The 23,747-nt window shown below is 40.2% G+C and overlaps 1 protein-coding gene across 9 annotated transcripts in view; it reads right to left on the reverse strand.

The window, feature by feature from the left end:
• The window catches only part of LTBP1 (latent transforming growth factor beta binding protein 1), a 397,389-nt gene that overhangs the window by 13,478 nt on the left and 360,164 nt on the right, over nucleotides 1-23,747 (reverse strand). For all 9 annotated transcript variants that reach the window (XM_027033528.2, XM_027033527.2, XM_027033526.2 and 6 more), the window contains 5 exons: nucleotides 17,878-18,054; nucleotides 17,028-17,114; nucleotides 14,998-15,126; nucleotides 14,177-14,317; nucleotides 12,796-12,966 (listed from right to left, as the gene is read on the reverse strand). In XM_027033528.2, coding sequence (XP_026889329.2) covers nucleotides 12,796-12,966; nucleotides 14,177-14,317; nucleotides 14,998-15,126; nucleotides 17,028-17,114; nucleotides 17,878-18,054 — 705 coding nt within the window. The remainder of the gene's footprint in view (nucleotides 1-12,795; nucleotides 12,967-14,176; nucleotides 14,318-14,997; nucleotides 15,127-17,027; nucleotides 17,115-17,877; nucleotides 18,055-23,747) is intronic.

Raw genomic sequence — 23,747 nt, forward strand, 5'->3', positions numbered from 1 at the left:
GCTGAATCCATTATTACTTGAAGACCAGGTTCTAGGTAATAAGTAGAATACTAAATGAACACTAAACACAGTCAATATTATTATTCCACTCAATTATAGGAAATAAGACACTACAAAGGAACACTGAACTATTTTAAGATCCCTAATTCAGTTTTATGGTTTTCCCATACAATGCTATTTATCTTAATCTGAAATGACTTTTTTTACTTTCCCCTCTGGATCTATTCAGAATCAGATATAGTCTTGGTACCACTTCCTCCGGGAAGTGATTTCTTCAGCTATACTTTGTAGGTGCTCACAGATTACCATGTAAATGGTATCTTCTAGGGTTGAGCAGTGTACAACCAGCACAACTGTTCACAATAGCTCTGCTTGCCATGGAGACTTGAATCTCAGAAGGAAGCATAAAGAAGGCATGCTGTGTCCTAATCCCCCCCAGTGAGTGAATCTTTCTTAGGATACTAGCTATGGATAGGGAGCAAAAACAATGGCATCCCCAGCTTCTGCTCCCTGCCGATTTGTGTCAACACAAAGACAAGAACGTGGTAGCTTTCTAAGCACTTTCTAGATGCTTTTCTCCCATTCATCAGAGGCACAATCTGTGTGCTGCATGAAGGGAGAGTAGATAAGCTTCCTCTAAATTTTGCCAAGCTTGCCTGCTCTGGCCATGAGGTCAGCATTTAAAAGGCACGGGAGCCAGCAGCTCTGTTCTAGCCACAGCTGTCTCATAAGCTTAATTAAGAAAAGGTCAGAATAAGCACAGTATTATTTGAATTCATAACCTCAAACATACAACGGGGCTTTAAACAATTACGGGCAGTGATTTTTCTCACAGTCCCACTCACCACAGTTCATTCTTCTTAGAGTGCATTTCAATTGTTCTCGTCACCGAAGAGGGAAAAAAAAAATCCTAACAGCAGCAAAGTTTATGTACAATATGTGAAAATAAAATGTCCACTAAAGAGCAAATCACCTAGTAAAACCACTGGAAAGGTGCTTCTAGAAAGTGAACGTCTATGTGTAAGCTCTGATTTCAAGGGAGAACGTGTCAACTGCTAAAACAATCTTATTTTTGAGATGAATTAAGTCGCTTGTTAATTAAAAATAAAAGTGTTGTTCTTTGTCATCAGATTGTTCATTTTACACATACGTTTTAATTTCTCTACTTAGGTTCTAAATGAGAAAGCGTCTAAGAGGACATCAGTGCGACTTTAGTCAATGAAATTTACTCTCCATTCAGCATAGGTTATGTAAGAATGTGGCCAAATCCTTGGGGCACCTGGGTGGCTCAGTTGGATAAGTGTCTGACTTCAGCTCAGGTCATGATCTCACGGTCTGTGGGTTCAGGTCCCGCGTCAGGCTCTGTGCTGACAGCTCAGAGCCTGGAGCCTGCTTCTGATTCTATGGATCCCTCTCTTTCTCTCTCTGCTCCTCTCCTGCTTGTAATCTGTCTCTCAAAAATAAAACATAAAAAAAAAAAAAAAAGAATGTGGCCAAATCCTTTCTTAGCACCTCAATACAGTACAGCTTTTAGGAGAAATAAGCACTAAGTACAAGTGACTCCCTGAAGTCCAAGCCATTCACAAACTAAAGTTTCAGAAGTGCTCAGGACACCAACTGGCAATCTCATCCTCAAACCGTGCTCGCGTTTAACTGTTCTCTAATTGTTCTGGAGCCCTGGAGACCATGGCTTCCACCAGTTCTCGGTGTAGTTAATACTCTGGTTTGCAGTACAGCAATGTCTCTGCAGCTGGTGTTCCAAACCCTCACTGGCTGTGACCCCAGGGAAGTGGGTTTGGGAACTGCAGCTTGTTCCGGGACATGCCTCCAGAGTGCTGTCTCTGGCAATGTAGCAGGAAATGGAGTTCTCCCCTATCCTGGGGTTGGGTTTTCCCCCTCCTTTTAACTGTCCTTACTCTGAAAGCAAACCAGGTTTCTTTTGTAAAATGTTTTAAATCAGCGACTACAAAATATGATCCTAACCTGAAGGTGCCTGACTTGCCTGGGGCTCGCTTGTTGTCTAATGCACCTGCCAAAGGCAAAGTTGCTGTTTTGAAAGTTTATCTTTTTACTTTGAGAGAGAGAGAGTACGAGCAGGGGAGGGTTTGAGAGAGAGGGAGAAAGAGAATCTCAAGCTTGAAAGAATCTCAGTCTCACGAGCCATGAGATCATGACCTGAGCAGAAATCAAGAGGCGGACACTTAACCCACTGAGCCATCCAGGAGCCCTGACAAGGTTGTTTTAAAAACTCACATTCCAGGGGGGCGCCTGGGTGGCTCAGTCAGTTAAGCGTCCAGCTTTGGTTCAGGTCACGATCTCACGGTCTGTGAGTTTGAGCCCCGCGTCGGGCTCTGTGCTGACAGCTCAGAGCCTGGAGCCTGTTTCAGATTCTGTGTCTCCCTCTCTCTCTGCCCCTCACCCACTCATGCTCTGTCTCTGTCTCTCTCAAAAATAAATAAAAAACGTTAAAAAAATTTTTTTAATTAAAAAGCACATTCTAGAAAGCTTCATTTCTAGTATTCTTCCTCTGATGCATTGCTATTTGTAGCAGGCTTCTCTGTCACTCATCCCTGCCTGCTTATTCCCTCTCTCAAGTCCTGTATCTTCTGCACAGCTTGGTTAAAGAGGCCCTGACCTGCTGTCATAGCCCTGTCCAGCTGGGGGCCCTGGCTAAGTGTTAAATATCCTACCTCCTCCCTGCCCTTCTCTAGCATGTGCCAGGGGAGGAGAAAGAAATGAAAACCAATGTCCTTCCTTACAGTGCAGATGGCCCACAAACTGCAAATATTTAACTTTTTCACAATCTCACTTGTGATAGATAATTTCATGCGCCAACCTGGCTAGGCCATGGGGTGCCCTGATATAGTTGGTCAAACCCTGAGTGTTTCTATGAGGGTGTTCTGGATGAGGGTAACATTTAAATTGGTGAAACTGAGTTAAAGCAAATTGCGCTCCATAATGTGGGCCTCACTCACTCCTGAATTACTGATTCACTGGATCACTGAAGAGAACAGAGCACGACTTTCCTCTCAGAGAAAATTCTCCATCCCACTGTCCACTGTCTTCCGGCTTCTGCAACATCAGCTCTTCCTGCCTAAAGGCCTCTGACCTGGAGCCTTGGCTCCCCTCAAACCTTGCATGTCATCAGCCCACCCTGCAGATTTTGCATTTATCAGGTGCTGTAATTATGTGAACCAATTCCTTATAATGAATGAATCAGTCAATAAATCGCTCTCTCTTTTATTGGGTCAGTTTTTCTAAAGAACCCTAACACTCCAGCCTGCCTTACAGGCACAAGGGAAGTTTATCATTGGTTCAAGCCATCAGGGTGGTAGGGAATCCTGATGGGGTGAGCACATCCCTTTGGGGAGACGGTATCTGATTCTTAAGGGGAGTCATGTGTACTTGGAGAAAAGCTTTAACATTTTTTTTTTAATGTTTCTTTATTTTTGAGAGAGAGAGAGAGAGAGACGAGTTGGAGTGGGAAAGGGGCAGACGGAGAGGGAGACACAGAATCTGAAGCAGGATCCAGGTTCCGAGCTGTCAGCACAAAGCCCGACGTGGGGCTCGAACTCACAAACCGTGAGATCATGACCTGAGCCAATGTTGGACGCTCAACCGACTGAGCCACCCAGGAGACCCAGAAAAGCTTTTATATATTAATTTTATCTGCCCTGTTACTCCCTTGAGTCCCTATAATGGAAGATACTGATTATAAAAGTAATAACACGAGGGTGACCTAGGCGGCTCAGTCGGTTAAGCATCCAACTTCGGCTCAGATCATGATCTCACAATTCGTGGGTTCGAGCCCATGGTGGGCTCTGTGCTGACAGCTTAGGGTCTGGAGCCTGGTTCAAATTCTGTGTCTCCCTCTCTTTCTGCCCACCGCCCCCCCCCCCCCCACTCGCACTCTGTCTCTCAAAAATAAACAGACATTTAAAAAATTTTTTCAAATAAAAGTAATAACATGAGAAGCACTTGTGGTCCCCTGCTGACATGGGAGTGACGGGACGTGCCCATCATCTCATGCACGGATGTTCAGACTCACACTTGAGCACACACATCCCTGGTCTTCATTCTCCAATAACTCACCATCACAGTCGTGAATTTTTCCACCCAGTGACCTCAGCTGGCCTGAGATGGAAACTCTGCTATTAATGATGTATATTAAGTCTAGAATAGTAACTTTACTATAAGGTTTTAGAATGAGGTTTTTGTTATTTCATATGTTTATGTTTGTAAGAACCATATCACAGGGAATTGGACAGACAGACCTTGGGATTTTACTTTGAAATAAAGCAGACTTTCGATTAGGATTTGTGTTGAATGAGTATTAAGAGGACTTGATCAGGTTGGTAAACAGTATTTGAATTTATTAAAAATTCAATTTGCTGCATCTTAAGTCTGATTTATCAAGATTTAGAAGAGCTGCTTAAGCGCTTAAGAAGAAAATGCTGAGGCGCCTGGATGGCTCAGTTGGTTAAGTGATCAACTCGTTGATTTCAGCTCAGGTTGTGATCTCATGGTTTGTGAGATCGAGCCCCGTGTTGGGCTCTGCATTGAGTATGGTGCCTGCTTGGGATTCTCTCCTTCCCCTGACACAGGCATGTGCATGCATGCCCTCTCTCTCTCTCTCTCAAAATAAATAAATAAACTTTAAAAAAAGAAGAAGAAAATACTTATTAGGACTGTGGGCTGCCCTTTCGAGTATATAGAGTGCTGGAGAGAAAATAAATACATAAAATTAATATTTTTTTTGAGAGCGAGAAAGGGCACAAGTGAGCAAGTAGCAGAGAGAGACAGCGAGATACAGAGAGAGGAGAGAGAGAGAATCCCACAAGGGGCAGAGAGAGAGAGAAAGGAGGGAGAGAGAGAGAAGAGGGAGGGAGAGAGAGAGAGAGAGAGAGAGAGGGAGAGAGGGGGAGATACGGGGGGGAGAGAGGGGGGGAGAGAGGCGGAGAGAGGGAGAAAGAGAGAGAGAGAGAAAAGTAGGACTCCAGCTCACCTGATGTGGGGACTGAAGTCACAAATTGTGAGATCACGACCTGTGCCAAAGTCATATGCTTAACGATTGAGCCACCCAGATGCCCCATAAAATTTATAAATGGAGACCAAAGTGTTCAGAGATTTAATTAATACAGTTTTGATACAGAAGTCACTCTCAAGGAAAATTTTATCTGTTCCTTGCTATATTTAAACATTCATCACAAAATAAAAATCAATCTTATTTTATATAAAAAATATTGGACTTATAAGTAGAATGACAAAATGTGTAAGTTGGACTTAAATTCTTAGGAAAATCTCTCTTTGAAAATTCATAAATTATACTCTTTATAAACATAAAATATATTATTTTGCTTTTTCTATTTAAAAAATTGATAAATTGAATACACCGAATGTTCATTTAAAAGCCAACATTAAATGGTCCTTTCCAGCCATAAAGCCCCCCTTAGCGGACACTCGTGGCTCTGGAGTCCGGAGGGGCACAGAAGAGGCAGCTTCACTCGGGGTCCTGCAGAGCTGTCTGACTCTGCGTTAGTCCCTAAACACTCTTCCAATTCTTCATTGTCTTTAACTCACGCCTCCTTTCAAAAAAGACTTCTACCATGGAATAATCATTAGCTCAACTCATTTCCTGGAACAGGATTTGATTTGCTAACACCTACAAAGCATGTACTGTAATCCAAGCATCTCACACGCATTTATCACATTTAACCCTCAAATGACCTATTGTTGCTAACTGCCATCTTACAAGCGAGGAGATTAACGTAAGGACTAAATCACAAAGCTGCATGTGCATAATTCACTACTAAATTTTATTTTCCCGTTGTCCTTTTATAGTAACAAAAGTATTTTCACTCCTTTTTGGAGGGAGTAAGAGGAAGCTTTCTAAGTAAACCAATCCTTTTGATAAGAAACCACATAAATGGCTTACTTGCCATTCCGTACAGTATCCAATTCAATTTAGTTCCATGGATACGAAGAATTACGTCCCAAAGCACTGGACCACTTACCACTCTACATATACACGGTATACATTACGTGTACAGGCATGGTAGCCAGACAATCTAGGAGGCCTTTTATATCTTTCCAGTGTGATTTTAATGCTCCACTATAATTTATTAACAGCTACACTTCCTTTAATCATAATATTCAGGATCTATGATCAAAATGATAAATGCTTTTGTACTCAGAGAGTATTAATTACCCTAACCTCACAAGAGTTCTCAACTTTGGATAAAGGAAACTGAAGTAACTTGTCCAGTGCAATCGACAGAAGCAGTGCCAGAAACAGAACAAGATCCCTGGACTGCCTCAACCGAAGGCAGTGACCACTCACTGTGCCTCACATGTAGGATGTTCCAAAGTTATTATTAACATTCTTTGGAAACATATTTCTTGGAAAAGCCTTTAAACCATGGCTGCTGAAAGGCCTTTTGCAACCACTGCCCAGTTACAATATTTTTTCAAGTTCAGTCCATGACTCAAATCCCCGTCTTCCTTCACACCTCCAAGGGTATTATGAAACTTCTTATATGGAGATATTTGGGAACATGTAAGAGCTGTGCATGGATATGGAAGAAATCACTAGCTCAACTGTTCGAACACAGATTCCAAAGTCTGTCACTTTTGCAAAACCATATGAAAATATTGGGGGTAGATAAGCTATTGCGAAGTATGAAAACATTTGCTGTTGCAACAAATAGTACACTTATTAAATAAGGGAATCAAGGGTATCACGTGCATGTTTTAGATGCAACAATTAGGGAAAAAAACAATTCTAATTTAGTAACATAACTGTATACTATGTTAGTTTTGCAGAATCAAAATTTACATTTCATGTAAATACAACCTGTACATCTGTTCCAAAATTTGTTGGGCAGTGCATAGCAGGTGTGAAGTAAATACTGGAATGAAGGAAGGAATATGTAAGTAATTTAACTAAAGCTGAAAACAGGCAAACTATAAATAATTTAAGATTGCATTTCAAACATGGTTCTTTTTCCTAATTGCATCTTGCATGTAACAGTTAACAAATTCTCTAATGACAGAATTGATTTCATTTTTTCTTCAGCTGTAATGATTACAGTTTCCCCTTGGCACTCAAGTACAAGCATAATCCGTATCCCCAGAATCATAATTTCTGCATCAACTGTTTCTATGTATTTGTATCTTCCAACTCTTCTCTCAGCAAAACTGAGAGGACCATTCCTCTGAATTTTGATCAATATTAGTGTTTTACAATTATTTTTTAACATGTGCCAATTTCTTTTGTGGCACTAGTTTCCTTCGAGTTTTAACTACTCTCACCTTTGTACACCTGACTTTCATTAAGAGTAACTGTAGAGGGTCCAACACTGTGGTGCAGTACATCATACCACCAATAGGTGGCACTCTCCCAACACACTAAGGGTCCTGTTGAATTTCCTCTTACCTTCAAAGTTTTAGATCAAGACTTTAAGTCTTTATGTTCAATTTACTTACAGTAGGTCTAATTATTCCAATAATTTACTTAACAGAAGTCTAATTATTTGAACAAGATAGCCACAGACACTGGGAGCCCTGGGAATCTTAGATTCCAGTATTCAAGTGTGTCTACTTTTCTTTGCCATGTGGGTTAATGGGTTCTTATTTCCATGCGATAACGGCATCCTACATATCTTGTAATTCATAGGCACATTTTCCAGAAAATTGAAGCTTATGCTTTCAAGAGTAGCAATAAAAACATTAAAAATTCATTTTACTTAAGTGCAAGGTATCACTAAGTTCTATTTACCAAGAATAACTGCCCTACTTTAGTCCCTTAATTCATCAAATACATACTGTCAGTATGCCCACCAGTGTGCTAGACTGTGATGGACAGCTGATGAGACACCAACTCTCATTTTGCTGATCTTACCATCTCGCTCTAAAGCTGTAGTTTCTCTAAGTCTTGTTTATGACACGGATAAAATGACTTGTCTTGCCTGACTTGGTTTTCCAAACACCTTTTTCTCCCAGAGTCTGGAATGATATAACATGATAAAGAGCTCAAATTCTAGGGTCCTCCCAAAGCAGTTCAGCCGCCCTCTCTCAAACCTTTGAAAAGCTGGAAGGAGCCAAGAGCACAGGAACGAGAAGAAGAGGAGGAGGCCGGAACAGGAATATGGGAGCCGAGGCCTCCAGAGGATGAGGACGGGGAAGCTATCGGTGCACAATGGCTTCAACAAATTGTCCAATGTCATGTTGCAGGGCCTCCCTCAATCATCTGGAACCTCTACGAATGCCTGGTGTCTGGCCTCCATGACTTTAGCAGAGGATTAACATGGGATCCTAAGCAACCCCAGAAATGTACTGGATTGCACAACTATGCAGGTCTCCTCGTGTCAAGTTGTCTTGATATAATCTGTCCCCTCCACTTCCATCCCCTGCATGTGGTATCAATCCACAAGATGCCATCTAACTTTGGAGACACGATTGAACAAGCCACTCCTACCTCCTCCAACTACCAGTATTCTCAGATGTAGTTGCTGCCTTAGCAAGAATTAGTGCCCATGACCTATTGCACCAGAAGTGTGAAAGCCTGTTCCAGAGCCAAAGCTTTACTTTACACTGCACTTTAATGCTCAAAGCTGATGACAAGTGCTACGATTTATTCCTCAAATTCCTCCAGCACTGTTTCCATCAGTAACTAATTGTTCCCCAAAGCATCGCTGAGCAACTAGAGAAACTGGAAGGTTCAGTGCCCGACAGGCTGGGATTCATCCAGGGCATATATTAACCAACAGACAATGTGGTCCTTTTCAACTATCAAGATATCCATGAACGGCATATTTAAAAGGTTCAAGGACAGAAATTATGAGTAAACATGTTTTAAAATTCACACATTCTTTGTTTCCTCTTTGAAAAGTTTCTAACAGTATTAAAGTGAGTTTAACAAAATCAAGGTGGATGCTCTTAGGTGTCTTTAGAACCTTGCTGGTGTGGTCTGAGGACCAGTAGCATCCTTGCTAGGAATGCAGAATCCTGCCCCACCTTCTGCACTTAGAAACCAGAATCTGTTTTTTCATAAGATCTGGGGAGTACAGAGAACTGACATGCCCATTGATATTTACAAAGCAGTTGTCTAGAAAAGCAAGGCTTATATGAGAACAATTACTTCTGCATTTGTCTATCCTTAATTCACGCTCAGATGCTATTAGATAATTGTATGCTTTATAAGATCCTTGGATTTCAGCTACATTTGAAAATGCATTTGATCTGGGTCACTTAGCAGTAAGTAGCAATAGCTGTTGCTATCTTCCAAATGTGTCAAAGACTATTCTAGGTGTTCATGTATTAACTTATTCAAGTCTTAAAACAGCCCTGTAAGGCAGGTGAAATTACTTTCACATGAGGAAACAGAGGCACCAGGAGACAATGTACCAAGGTTGCCTAGATAGGAAGTTGTCAAACCAGTATTCAAACTCAGGCAACCTGCCTCCAGAGCCTACACGCTGACCTCTCTGCTCTGGCTCCCCTTAGTGACTGTACTCCAGCAGAAATGCTCCAGGGAAGATGGTTTGGTGTGGGTAGAACTAGAATGTCAGGTGCTGATCAAGGCAATGGCAGTTGGTCAGAGGACCTCTGGAAAACCTTTGCTGTGGACCTTCTCTGTGGATTTATTCTGAACTCAGTATAGTTCTAGGCCCATAATTTTAGGGATATAACAGAAACACTCCTTCTGAGCTGCCTAAGTTATTCCTATCCTCCGACTAAAACATTTAGAACAGTAGTTTTCAATATGTGTCCTCTGGAACCCTGGGGTCCCTGAGAGATACCTGCAGAGACTAAGTAGTTATTCTCCCAACCAGTTCCCCCAGCAACTTTGAGATTACCGAATTTCTATATTAGAGGTTAAAATAACAATTCAGTTGACAAACTACCATTGTTTAAAAAACAAAAGACGGAAAACCACTGATTTTGAAGATTTGGTTGACTATATGCTAGAGATTCTTTTTGGAGATTTTATCCTAAGTACTGTGCATATGTTAACTAAAAGACTGTTGCAATGCGAACTATTGTAATTTTATAGTGCTATCATAATTAGCAATGCTAATTATTTTTTTAGTTTGGCAATGGGTACCATATTTTTCCTGATACCGCATGCTCTACTAAAAATATCATACAGTATGTATTTGTTCACATGTTTGTTCAAATTTATATTTTAAAATGTTATGAAGTCTCAGCTAAAGAAAATTGATACAATATTCTAAAATTCATTTCTAACAGCAACATACTTGACTATTCTTCCAAAAGCTATGTCAATTAAACTTGACTTTCAAAGCCAATGGCCCGTCAGACTTATATGCAGTAACTACTTAAAATCATACTATTAGAACAGGGACAGAATAAAATGAAAATATGTGCAGAACCTTTATAAAGGAGTTTCTGTAACAAAAAGCATACACCATAACCCAAATGTTGGGGTGTGAACAGAATATATACAAAGCTCCTAAAAATTAATAAGACACCAAGTCCAACAAAACATGGGCGAAGGAGGTGATAAACAATTCACTGACCAAGAAATACACATCACCTATAAACAAAGAAAAGATACTCAAATTCCCTAGGAATAAGGGAGATGCATGTAAATATGCTTCTCACCCATCTGATAAAAACAATTTTAAAGACTGAGAATATCCAATGGTAGAAGGGTCTGAGGAAGGAGGCATTTCAAATGCTGCCACTGGGAGTGCAAATTTGCACAATATTTTCAGAGCAATATAGTAAGTTTAAAGTGCACATACCTGCCAACCCAGCATTTTCATTTGTAGGAATTTCTGTACTAAGGCACTCCCACAGGTGTATATAAGATACATACATGAAAATTCACTTGCAGCATTGTTTGTAGAAGGAAAGTCAAGATAGAAGCAAGCAGTGGGAGGGACAAACAACCCCAAAGTCCAGTGCTGCTGGCGACTAAATAAAAGTAGGTGTATCCATAAAACAGTCTATGCAACCACTTAAAAATTTATCATCTTTCCTCTATTCCAAGATACCATATTGTAAAATACATTCTGATAAACAGACATTATTAAAATGTAAAAAAGTAGCTTGTGGCCATTGTTCAATGCCATCAATTATAAGATACCTCCCATTTCAGAGATGCCGAAGAGTGAAACAAAAAACGAAACGTGTCTTATCGACAATACGGAGTTCAGTTTTAAATAAGCTCTTTAATGTAAATATATGACAATAATATAAATATAGCTATATAACAATTAATGTGTAGGAAAAAGGTTTGCATGATTAAAAAAAAAAAGCCCAACTGTTAAGAATGAACATCTCTAAGGAGGAGCAGAGTTCAATTGTGATGGGGTAGGTGGAGAGGGACAGAACCCCTTTGATTAATTCTTTAGAAGGGGTCTATTTTTGGGAAAAAAAAAATCAACCATTAAAACCACTGGCTAAGTACAATAGATCTGACATATATAAGAGCACTGTGAGAACATGTCTCAAGGCCCTGTGTACTCCCTTCCTATGGATTTTGCTTTCCTCTCCTTGTGGCATCTGCCTCTGGGGACAGAGGCCATAGTAATGCTAATAATCATTAGCATTCACTCCCTGTGTCCCTGTTCTACCTACATCCTCCCCTTCCTCCACAACCCAACAGGATAGACATAAACACCTCTGTTGTACAAACGAGCTGTGCTGGGTGAAGTTATTGGGCAGTTCTTGATTCCAGATCCACCCTGTCTGGCCCCAGAACCCATCCTCTTTCCCTACCAGGCTACTATCATCACCATCTATTTCTTTATGTATTTGCTCTTTATCCTTTGCGAGTCTTTTCTCTTTTATGGCATATTCAAATCATTTTCTTTTTTATGCTACATTGGTTTTAAGTTATCGCCAATCTGAAAGGCTATAAAACAGCTCAAAAGTTGCATTCTCGTGAACTAAAAGTCAATGCATTTCCTCTTTTCAAGGATTTTTTCTACTCTTGCCCATTCTGAGAATTTGTTCATTATAAACTCCCTCACTTTATGCCCACACGGTGTCTTTCTAGCTTTAATAACTCGATTTCAGAGCTAAAGACAAATTGATATACCCAACACTTTCAAGGGCTTTTCTTTCAAGAGCAGTTAAGTGGCGGCAGAGGTAAGAAGTAAGCAGTCCGTGCACAGGCCAGGAGTCACCAAATAGCCCAGACACAGCACCTTTCAGTCTTCCCTCAACACAAGGAAAAGGGATAAACCAGGAGCCTAGCCTGCTGCATTTTCCATTTCAGCAAAGGTTTATCCTCGGAACTAAACTTGAAATGAAAGGACATTTGTTTGCATACATTTCAATTCCTTTCTACTCTCTTCCTCTATTGTTCTAACTCCTTTTTGGTCTCTCTCACAAAGAGGCTGTCATAAAAACCAGGACAGACTTTCTATAGCCTCTAATACTTTTTGCTCTAAGTAGAAACTGTTAGAAATGAGAAAGACTGTCGAGAAAAAGGAAGTATCGGGAAATAGAAATTCTAAAGATCTATGTCACCAATTGCTAAGTTGCATTATGTTTCTTTGGGTCATTTATCATTCTTTGGGGAAGGGAACGAAGGTTTCAAAAATTAATGGCAGGGTCTAGACTGGAGGTAAACCAGGAGCCATATGTTTATGCAACCCTGCTCTTACACACACACACACACCCCTACCCCCACCTCTGATGAAAGTAAGGAATCAGGAGTGAAGATGAAGATACAGAAGTAAAAGAACAGTCAGGATCCAAAGGAGGGAGGTGAACCTGTTCCCAAAGGCCTCCGGCAGAAGGAACTGGGTGAGGGCTCACCTGAATCCTTCATGGGGCAGAGGGCACACTGCATACCCCAGGCCTCTCCATACAAACAGCAGCATTCAGTGTAAGTTGTCTGCTTGCCAACAAGAGGCCGGCTACACACATACTCATCACTCAGATGTTCCCAGCACAGATCTTGGTAGACATCAGTTTCTTCTATTTGTTCTGAAAGGGAAAACATGGTTCCATGACAATTGCACTGTTATTCCTACTTCATAAACACAGCGGTGGAAGCCAGCGAGTCTCAAAGTTTCCATCTCTATTTCTCAGACTGACTTCCAAGTAAAAGTCTGAAGCCAGCCTGGTCTTTCCATGGATCAAACCTCTGTCATCTCTAACAGGGTGTCATTCCATCAGCTGAAATTCAACCTGCCCGTCATGTTCCAATTAAATCCCTCCGTCTGCAGCTTCCCATCATTGTAGAAAGCACTGCACGCTCTTCCTTCTATAGTCCATAATCCTAAAACACTGATCTCTGATTTCCCAATCTTTCCTTTTTTACCTTGACCCTTCTGTCAATTCCTACCATTTCTTTCTAAGTAACACTTTGCAGATTCTTGCTTTCTCACTCAATTCATTCACCAAAGCTCTGGTGACACTTCATGCTACAGTACTCAATTCCAAACTTTCTGCCCTTCAATTGACTTCATCCAAAGTGGTTACTGACAGGGATGATGGATAGATCAATTAAGCCAATTAGGAGTGGTGCATCATCTCAATGGCGACAGAGAGGGATTCCAATCAATGGACGCCAGGGGTCCCCACCACCTTGTTGGATTCCATGGAGTGTTGGGCCCAGCCTCTTCTGTGTCCTTCAGTCCAGTCAAGCAAACCTGATTATCTTTTCCTGAACTCACATCTTCCTCAGTTGCTTTTGAGGGTGAAATGTGACGAACAGGCACAGAAGAGCTCTGCCATCGGCTCAGCCGATCTATATTCTCTTGTCGATTAAATATGTGTAGGGTACTGAATCTCCTACATACTGTTATGCATCTTATTATTTTTCTTCTTATTCTCTCTCATTTTTAAAAACTGTTCATCTATTTTTAAGAGAGAGCCAGAGAGAGAGAGAAGGGGAGGGGCAGAGAAAGAGGGAGACAGAGGATCCAAAGCAGGCTCTGCTCAGTCAGTGCAGAGCTCCATGAGGGGCTTGAACTCACCAACTGTGAGATTATGACCTGAGCTGAAGTCAGATGCTTAACTGACTAAACCACCCAGGCACCCCTTCTCTCTTATTATTTTTAGCATCTCATTTTAATTACTCCAAAATACCCAAGGAGTCAATTTTTCTATTTCCCAGTAGCTCACAGTTCAGTCAAAAGGAAAACCTTGACATTTATTTGGACAGAGACTTGCATCTCACATCCAAACATACCATGTGATTCAGTTGGTCGTATACATCTTTTTTCTGAAGCATCCAGGACCATTGGATGGGTACAGAAGCAGTTATAAGAGCCTTCTGTATTAACACATTGGCCATCAATACAACTATTGGGGTCCTGACATTCATCCATATCTTAAAAGAAAAAAAATTAAAGAAAATCAACAATCAGTTGTACCTCATACACTCACCAAACTTTATACACTGCTAAATTGAGTCTAGATTACAGAGGCTGCCACATTTTAATTAACTACACATCATCATCCAAAAGAGAACAGCTTTGACTATAAAAATATTAAGTTGTATTGATTGGAACAATAATGTTTCCCTGCTGCTGCTGACATTAAAGAAAGAAAGAAAACATTTAGGAACAGGATATGCTTAGAAATTTAAGATAAAATGCCTCTTTATGATAGTTTTAAAACTATTTCCTTTTGCTATGTTTTTCTGCCTAGAGTATATGGTTTTCTGCTTAAGCCTTAAAGTCTGGGTCAGTATTTAAAAATGACTTTCACTTGCATGGTATGAGTGATGAAACAGGAGGCTCCCCAGACCGAAAGAACACTTCAGTTAAACCAGTGACCTGAATTATAATTCCACATTGAATATTAACTCTTTGCTTGAAATCTGTTCCAAAAGTAGGAAGGAGGCTTTTTTTATTTTCTTAAATCTTGCTCAAAAAAAGATCCATAAACCATTTACAGGTCTTTTCAACATGTGACTTAGATGCAAAGCAATTGTTTTGACTACACAGCATCACTTATTTTTTTCCATCTGTATATTTTCAGAGCACCCTGTATCCTCCTAATACTTACCAAAGCACTGCAATTTGACGGGATCATAGTATGTCCCCTGCTTACAGTAGCATTCATAACCAGGCTGAGTGTTCAGACAGAAGCCATTTTTGCAGATTTCTTGCCCAAAGAGCAGGCATTCATCTGCATCTATGGGGGGCAAAATGGTGAAAGAGAAGACTGAGCTTTGGTCTTTGAGTTAAAAACAGTCTAACAAATACTGGGCTTCAGTTGACTTAGATATTATAATATTCATAGTCCAAAGAATCTTCAGATACAACAGGAGAAAATTCTTAAAGTTAAGCCTAACTCACAGATGTAGAAACAGAATCTGTGACATTTGGGGAACAATATCCAAAACATTATTGGAGGAGGTCTTTTTGTAAATATAATTTCTGGGTCACTACCTCCTATCCAATGAAATAGTTTATGAACTTCACAATGCAGCCAACAGTATTTTCTCAAGAATATACCTTTTAAGAAATGTGCCTTTCTCTAAATGTGTATGTTGGCTCATGAACTAACTGGGATGAAGAAAAATCCCCACGAAGAGTTTGATGGAACTTGATGAGTCTGTCTCGGTGATAACGACCAGCTAATAGAAGCACAAGTTCTGAAGGTCTTAGGAGGCCCATTTCTCCACAGAACGTAAAGTGCTCATCGTCTGCAAACCTCAGTTTACTGTGGTAAGTTGGGGACAATAGGAACATCTGCCTGACAGGAGTGAAGCAATTAAATGAGAAAATCCATGAAGAAGATTCCACAGACTCTCAAAAAGTGTTTATCCCTTGCTTTCATTGCTATTATTATTACCATCAGTTCTAGCATTTTAGAGCAAATGTCATGTCATAAAAAAAAAATCATAGGCTTCATGGATGAATCACTCAAAGTTACACAGCTGGAAAATGGCAAAGTCAGGTCCATAATACATAGCTGTTTGGATCTGCAACTAATATTCCAACCATTTACAGCACTGCTAAGACAGGGTGAGGAGGAACTTATTTTTATATGAAAGAGAGGGCGACTTTATGGTAAAATCAGGGCTCTGTTCCATAATATGAAGTGAGATTTAACTATATGCCTGCAAAAACAAAGTATGATATTTGTGAACTTGAAAACTATTAAACACATACTACAAATCAAGGCTTCTTGTTATTTAATTGGACTGAATCATAGATTTGTTTAAAAAGCACATATGGAATTTCTTATCCAGCTACTGAGTATCATTAAAACGGTAGTTCTCAAAAACGGATGGACAATAAAAATGTTTAGTCTGTTTTCCAGCCACTTAGCAGTTTTCAGTATTAGACTATAAAGGGAAGAAAAAAACCCCATAGTGTATATAAGAGGTCATAATATCTCTATCATGGAAATGTCAAAAGTGAGTAGTTAACAAGGAAATACTCATAGATGTGGCTTAAATTTCACCTAAATAAAAAGATTGTGCATTTATTTCAGAATTATAGATTACCAGCATTAAATACACAAAACACATTTACTTTAGTTTTCTTCTTTTCCATTCCTTATGATGAATCTGTAGCCATTAGTCAAAGCATCTTAGCAAATAGTAGGATGAGTTCTAAAAAAAAGTCAAGAATCTTAGCTTTGCTGATGACCACAAAGACCAATATAATGATGGTCAAAATTATATGGTCTTAGCTTGTATTATTTATAATATACCTCTGGAATAAAAGCATAAACTTATTAAAATTTATTAGGCACCTCCTAGGTACAGAGTTTTAAGTATTTCTAGTATATTATCTCATTTAATCCTCACGATAACCCTTGAGACATCATTCCTATCTCCGAGATGAAGAGATGGAAACTCAGGAGGGTCACATGACATCCCAGGGCTGCGTGGTCTTAAGTATTCTAACTCCCAAGACCAAACGCTGCCCAGAGTTGACAGGCACCTTCCCCTAGAAGAATTAAAGGCTTTCTAATCAGTTTCTATGATGAGAAGAGCTATAACTCTGTGGAGCCCAAGCCATGCTTTCACCGGAATGCTGATATGCATATGTGTTACAAATTCATTTCTGTTTGATTCTGACCTTTATAGTTCTCATCACCAGCATCATAAGAGGATTCTCCAGTGGGGACAAAGCCTTTCCCTCTAGGACACATTTCAGCGAATTCAGCTGATTTCAGGAGAGACCAAAAAAAAAAAAAACAAAACAAAAAAAACATTTAAAAAGAGAAAAAAATAAACGTTCTCCATTAATGTGTGTTTTAAATTTTGAAATTCAGTTTTTGGTTTTTTTCCCCCAGACTCCATTAACTTTAAGGCAAGTCTTGTCATCTATTCTGGACAAATAAATTCAGTATAATTTCTAAAATTATGGATTAGGTGCAAATAAATCTAATGACTTTAAAATTTTTTACTTGTAATTAAAAAAAAAAAACCCTCCTAGTTCAGGCACTTCTCATTTACCAATGTTTTGACTGATGTCATGACTTATTTCTCCATTACTGTGGTTTCTAGCATTTTAAAGGTTGAATAAGATTCCAGTCAGGCAAGATCTTAGCTTAAATATGCAAGCTCTAGCTACGGATAATGCAGGATCAGTTTTAGCCAAAAAAGACGGGTTTTAACTTAAAAATGGCATAAAACCGAATTGCCTTTCTGCCAAAATATCATATGGAACCTTACTGTGATAGTGTATTCTGCGATGGACTGATGTTAAGTTTAAGAATTCATTTTGAGGTGGGCTGAGGGGGATGGCTCCAGCTCTGAATGAAAACGTACTGTACGGTAATCTCATCTCGATGCCACTACGGCAGGTACCAGTCAATGTCATCCTTTCAAGGCTTCAATGCAGCAACCAAAATGAGAAGCTTCCAAGGCCCTGAACACCACGGGACCCAACCCAAGTGTGAACACACTGCTCAGCTGGTCCTTACCAGTCCCCACGACAGGGCAAGGGAAGATCTCACAGTTGTCTCCCCAGCCAGCACCGGAGGTACAGCAGCACTCTTGTTTGGTGACATTGGGGGCCAGCACATTATCGCAGAGACTGGCATCGTTTAGATTATAGTAGCATTCTTTCTTTTCTTCTTTGGGTTGATCATCATCTAAGTCTAAAGAGAGTGGAGAGAGTGAAAAGGGGCCCTCTAGGACACACCAGATGGGTATCACAACAGAGCGGAAAACACAATAATAAAGAGATAGACGGGGGTGGGGGAGGGTGCCAGCGGCATTTCATTTACACAAAACGGCCTTCTGCTTCAGGTGTGGGTCCTTCCACTTCAAGATAAAAATGCACTGGAATCCGGAATTTTGATACATTTCTAACACACCCCAAGAGTGTAAATCTGTCAAAATCATTTTCTTTTACATTAAACCAATTGCTATACTCCTATAAATTTGGCCGTGAGAAGAGTTTCCATATCTGCTTTCTTGCCAAACATAGGCCCATTCTATGTGAGCTATAACACCTACTTAAATCAATGAAAATTTTCCCCAACATTTGACCAGAGATGTGGGGCCACACAAAATATTTAACTCTTAGGTGGTTATTTGAATCAACAATGCCCCAATCTTTTCTGAACAGTACAAGGCAGAGTATAATAACCAGGAAAACACTGCAATAACCCCAAATCTGTAAAATAACCTTTTGTTACTGAAAGTCTACTTGAAATGCTGCAAATATAGGACTTTGAATGAAACAATGAGTGCCAGCTAAGCCTTGGGGAAGAATTTCAAGGCTCGGTTCTAGTCCTGGCTCATGTGTGTTCTAGAGGAATATATTTTCCAACAGACTCAGTTTAACCCTCTGTGATAAAAGACAAAGTAATATGAGAGAATACAAACAATGAGAACAAAATTCACTTACTTTCAGATAATACTATAAATGATTTAATCCCATCAGATTTATAGCCTATGAACAAGACTGTGCTTTTAAAAGCTTTTAGAAGTACTGTATTTGGGGGCGCCTGGGTGGCTCCGTTGCTTAAGGCTGACTCTTGATTTTGGCTCAGGTCATGATCTCACAGTTCATAGGTTTGAGCCCACATCTGGTTCTGTGGTGACAGTGCGGAGTCTGCTCAGGATTCTCTCTCTCTACCTCTCTCTCTGCTCCTCCCCCACCTTCTCTCTCAAGATAAATAAATAAAACTTAAAAAAAGGTCAGTATTTTGAGAGTAGGCTTGTAAAGTGGTCTAATCTCTTCTCCACCATATGCTGCAGAGTTCAGTTACTGTGTATGATCCAGTTAGGACTTATTAATAGTTTTTATTTTATGCTATATCAAATAAAAAGCTGACTACTGCTATGACAATTACTTAGATTAATTTCAATGAAATATTTTCATTAGAACGCTTCTTAGATACGAAGAAACTACAAGGACAAAGGGAAAACATTTGCCAGTGAGGATAAGACCTGAATGTCAACACCTACCTTTGTTTTGCAGCTGGTGCACAATTAATTAGGAAGGTTTAAGGAGTTATTTTCACAATAGTGCCCTATATACTTATTTTGGCAGGGTCAGATTGACTGTAAGGACTAGATTAATACGCCACTTAGCAAAAGTGTTCCTAAAATAGAATTCCACAAAATTCTATCAGAAAAGCGACTACCCTTTCTTTCCTCCTAGGGCAAGGAAAACAAGCAAAATGGCAAACAAAACTCCGATGTACATATTACTCTCAAAACACAGAACATCAATGAGAATGTAGAAGATCCCTTTCACACTTGATTGTGGCTGTTAGATTTCAGGCTGGATTCTAAGTCAGTGTCAATAGCTGATGGCAAATTCCAACCTTGAATACAGGTCCAGGAAAAAGAGGAAATGCTGATTTCTACAACAGATTATGAGGTGGTTGTAAGTCCATTTCCTTGGATGTGAAATCAGATAAAACTTGCCACAGCCCTCATCTCTTCTAGCTTTCAAGTGTGCAAAAGACAGAAATGTGTTGTGCCCACACGCAGAGAGCAGTCAACCACAGCTTCCTTCTCTTTACGAGGGGCTCCAAGCTCTTATAAACAGAACTCTTTGGGAAAAGGGCATTTGAAGTTATTATTAAAATCCACCATGAGTCTTGCAGAAAATTTTATAACTTTCCCCCAACACTTGTAAATTAATTGGCAGCCCATTACTCATGATTTTGCTCATTTTATTCAGTTGACCTAAAAGTACAGCTATTAACGTATGCATTTGGAAATACAAATCAAATCAGCAGCGTAATTAGCTTGTCAATCAAGTTTACAGTCTGTGCAAAGAGAGGGCTGAATAATTGTTTTCTTCTTGCGTTCCAAGTTGTAAGTATGTCATTGCATTTCTTACAACATGGAATACTATACAGTAGGGCATCATGAAAACTGCTATATTCCTAAGTAATCAGACACCAGAGGCTTAGGTAGGAGACAAAAACTTATATATATATATACACGTGTATATACATACACGTGTATATATATATATACGTATATATATATACACACACACACACACACACACACACACACACACACACACACCTAGGCCTGTTTTCTACAATGTTTGTTATATTCATAGCACATAAACTAAGAAATAAAATTATCTTTTTCTTTTTCTTTTTTGGAAGGAAACTCACAAGTTTTTGCATAAGGGAGACAACCAGTAATATCATCCTGTTATTCAGGTTTTACATCGGTTGTTACAAGTTTTGTTTTTTATCCCAGCAGTTTGAAAGCTCAATGTTTATACAGCTGAAATTGGGGGTTAGTCAGGCCCTCATCTGTGTTTGGAAAGAGATGCAAATTCTTTTCAAAAAAACCAGTCCACAAAGGTCATTTGTGAAACAACAGCAATTTCCCTATCTTTCTAACCTTTAAATAATTAACTTCCTAGAGCATTTTTCCACTGGGGGGGAAAACTCATCAGTAAACACAATGCAATGTGATTTCTTTAAAGAATCTCTATGAGTTTAGGTCACTTGCTGCCACAGGAAGAATGGTTAAATTGCCAAGCAATTTTAAAAGATCTAATCAATGGATAGTAAAGTGCCAGGCATTAAAAAGAATAAATTTTATTTTTATTAAAGAGTTTATGAGTAACATGAGCCATACTACATACCTCATGCCACAGACTTCTAAGAAATATACTACCTCTCCTCCGGTATCTTCGGATTTGATTTTTCAATTTTATTAAGAGGTTGGAATCACATCTATGTATAAACAGCAATTTGCATAGTCTAATCCTAGGGTATGGAAGATGGTAAGAAGTGAGTTTTTTGAACTTTTACACATGTTTCTGAAACAATTTTTACAGAGGCCCTTTCTTGTGATCCACAGAGCAACTCCATGAAACAGTATGTGCAGGTTACAAAGCATCCTTACTTTCCAGAAGAGACAATTTAGGTTGGGTCCAATGTCTCATGCCTGTTGCCTTCCCAAAACCTCTTCTATGGGGCTCAGCTTCTTAGCATCTCAACTAGCATGAATTTGTTTTATTTATTTATTTTTTCACTTCTTTGAGACAAATGGGGAGGGGACAGCAGATAATCCTTGCTGGTATAGAGTTTAGCCACCAGGTCACATAGAGTATAATCATGTTCCCTGGCTCTGAAGAGAAAGTCATGGATTGAGTCATACGGTGCCACTTATGAAGAGCACTTTCTAGAAACATCTTCTCTCTTGGTTCCTCAGAAAGAAGAAAATGTGGTGTTCATTTAGAGGATGGTTTCCTTCGGTCTAATCTTAGCCTTGCTGTCAGGTTGAGGAAATCTGCAACATTTTTCTAATTAAGGGAGACACAAGCATTCTAAATGGGCCCCTGTGTTTCAATTTCCATTTGCAAAGTATTCTGAAGGCTTTTATGAGCTAATCTTCTTCATACCTTTCTGGGACAGTCAGGTTTACGACAATGACCAAAGACCCATGAGCAAATACCTATGAGCAAACAATGCCTCCAAGTAAAACACCTGCTAGAGTCCTAAAAAGGCATCAATTTATATAACTCTAACCCTGGTGATGTTCAGTAAATTACTTTCAACTCAATCATTCACAAAGCTTTATTCCATTTTTTATTTTAAAATCACCATAGGCACTAATGTTTCACACCAACTCATGTTTTTTATTGTTTTTCATTATTTTTTTAATGTTTGTTTATTTTTGAGAGGGAGAGAGACAGAGCACAAGCAGGGGAGGGGCAGAGAGAGAGGGAGACCAAGGGAGACCCAGAATTCGAAGCAGGTTTCAGGCCCTGAGCTGTGAGTACAGAGCCTGATACCTGAGCTGAAATCAGACGCTTAACCCACTGAGCCACCTAGGCACCCCAACTCCTGTTTTTTATGGGAAAAGAATTTTTAGCATAATATTCTAAGAAGGAATAAAAGAGAACTTGAAAATTCATATATTTCCTTTTTTTCCTAGTTTTCTCCAAGACTTGAAAAATAAAAAGCGTGTGTGTTTTTCAAGTTTATTTATTTTGAGAGAAAGTGAGAATGCAAGAACGAGTTTGAGAACAAGTGAAAGAGGGAGGGAGAGACAGAATCCCAAGCGGGCTCTGCACTGTCAGCACAGAGCCCCATTTGAGACTTGACCCCACAAGCCATGAGACCATCACCTGAGCCGAAATCAAGAGTCAGATGCTTAACCAACTGAGCCCTCCAGATGTCCTGAAAGTGTGTGTCTTTTAGGTGGAATTCAGGAGACAGCCATTGCTGAGTTTCAGAAAACAAGCACGGACAATAGGAGTGGGCTGAACAGGAATGAATGCAAGGAAAAAGGGAGAATGGGAACAGATGGTAAAGATATGGACCAAGTCAAAAGATTAGAAAGCCAAGCATAAGAGAAAAAGCACTTGGAAGAGGACTCCTCCACCCAGTTCCTGTCCTTAAGTCAAGCAGATGGGGGAGTCAGGCTGTGACAATGCTCAGGGAGCAAGAGTAAAGCACCTAAGCCACACTCCACAGGGATAGGGTGGGCAGGGCTACCACAGAAGGCTGCCTGGAGAGCTGACATGTGAACCAACTTCTTCAAAAATAACTTTAGAGAAACTGGACAGGAGATAAGGTGGACAGGGATGAGGAGGAATAAAAAGGACGACTGTATTCAGGTCTGGGCAGAGCGGGGTGAGGGGAGTGGTGGTCTGCGAAGGAAGTCACTGAAGGTGACAGAGAGCCCAGGAGGCGCTGTCATGCAACAAGCGACAGCCGTGTTCCTGATTTAGGCACTGGGTAGAGGACGATGCCACTCTCTGAGACTCACCTCATGGCCTCAACTTAAAAGGCAGGCAATAAATACCAGCCAGGTTGAATGAAGGTTCTTTGTTTTTGTTTCTTTTTCCAGCAAAGGAACAGAAGAGAACAAGGGAAGCGAGCCTGAGATAACAACAGGCTGAGGCTGGGGGGGGTGGGGGAGAGAAAGCCTGTGATTCATGGAGACAGTACTGGACACCGGGAATGTCAGAACAAGACCGGGGTGAAAGAGGAGGCTCCTGAAAGAAGAAGGACGTTCCATGGAGAAAGAAAAACGGGTGTGACACGCAGAGACATGTGAGCAGGTGGCGCCCGTGGAGACAGAGAAGAGGCCGGATGCCACAGCAGCAAGCGTCGTGGCAAAACGCTGTCAGAGATGCATTGTGAGGGCGTGTGAAGATGACTGGGACAGTAACGCCACATCTGAGGTGACAGGTAAAATATCAGGAAATGTTTAAAGGAAATGTACCAACCCCTCCTCGTTGGGCCATATTTATAGCAAATGCCAGGGCCCCAAATGACTGCTGCCGCACCAGTGTGGGCATCTCCTGTCTCAAGAACATGCAATGGTTCATATCCAGTTGGAGTCTGTC

This window comes from Acinonyx jubatus, chromosome A3 (genome assembly GCF_027475565.1).
Source record: "Acinonyx jubatus isolate Ajub_Pintada_27869175 chromosome A3, VMU_Ajub_asm_v1.0, whole genome shotgun sequence".
NCBI classification, from domain to species: Eukaryota; Metazoa; Chordata; class Mammalia; order Carnivora; family Felidae; genus Acinonyx; species Acinonyx jubatus.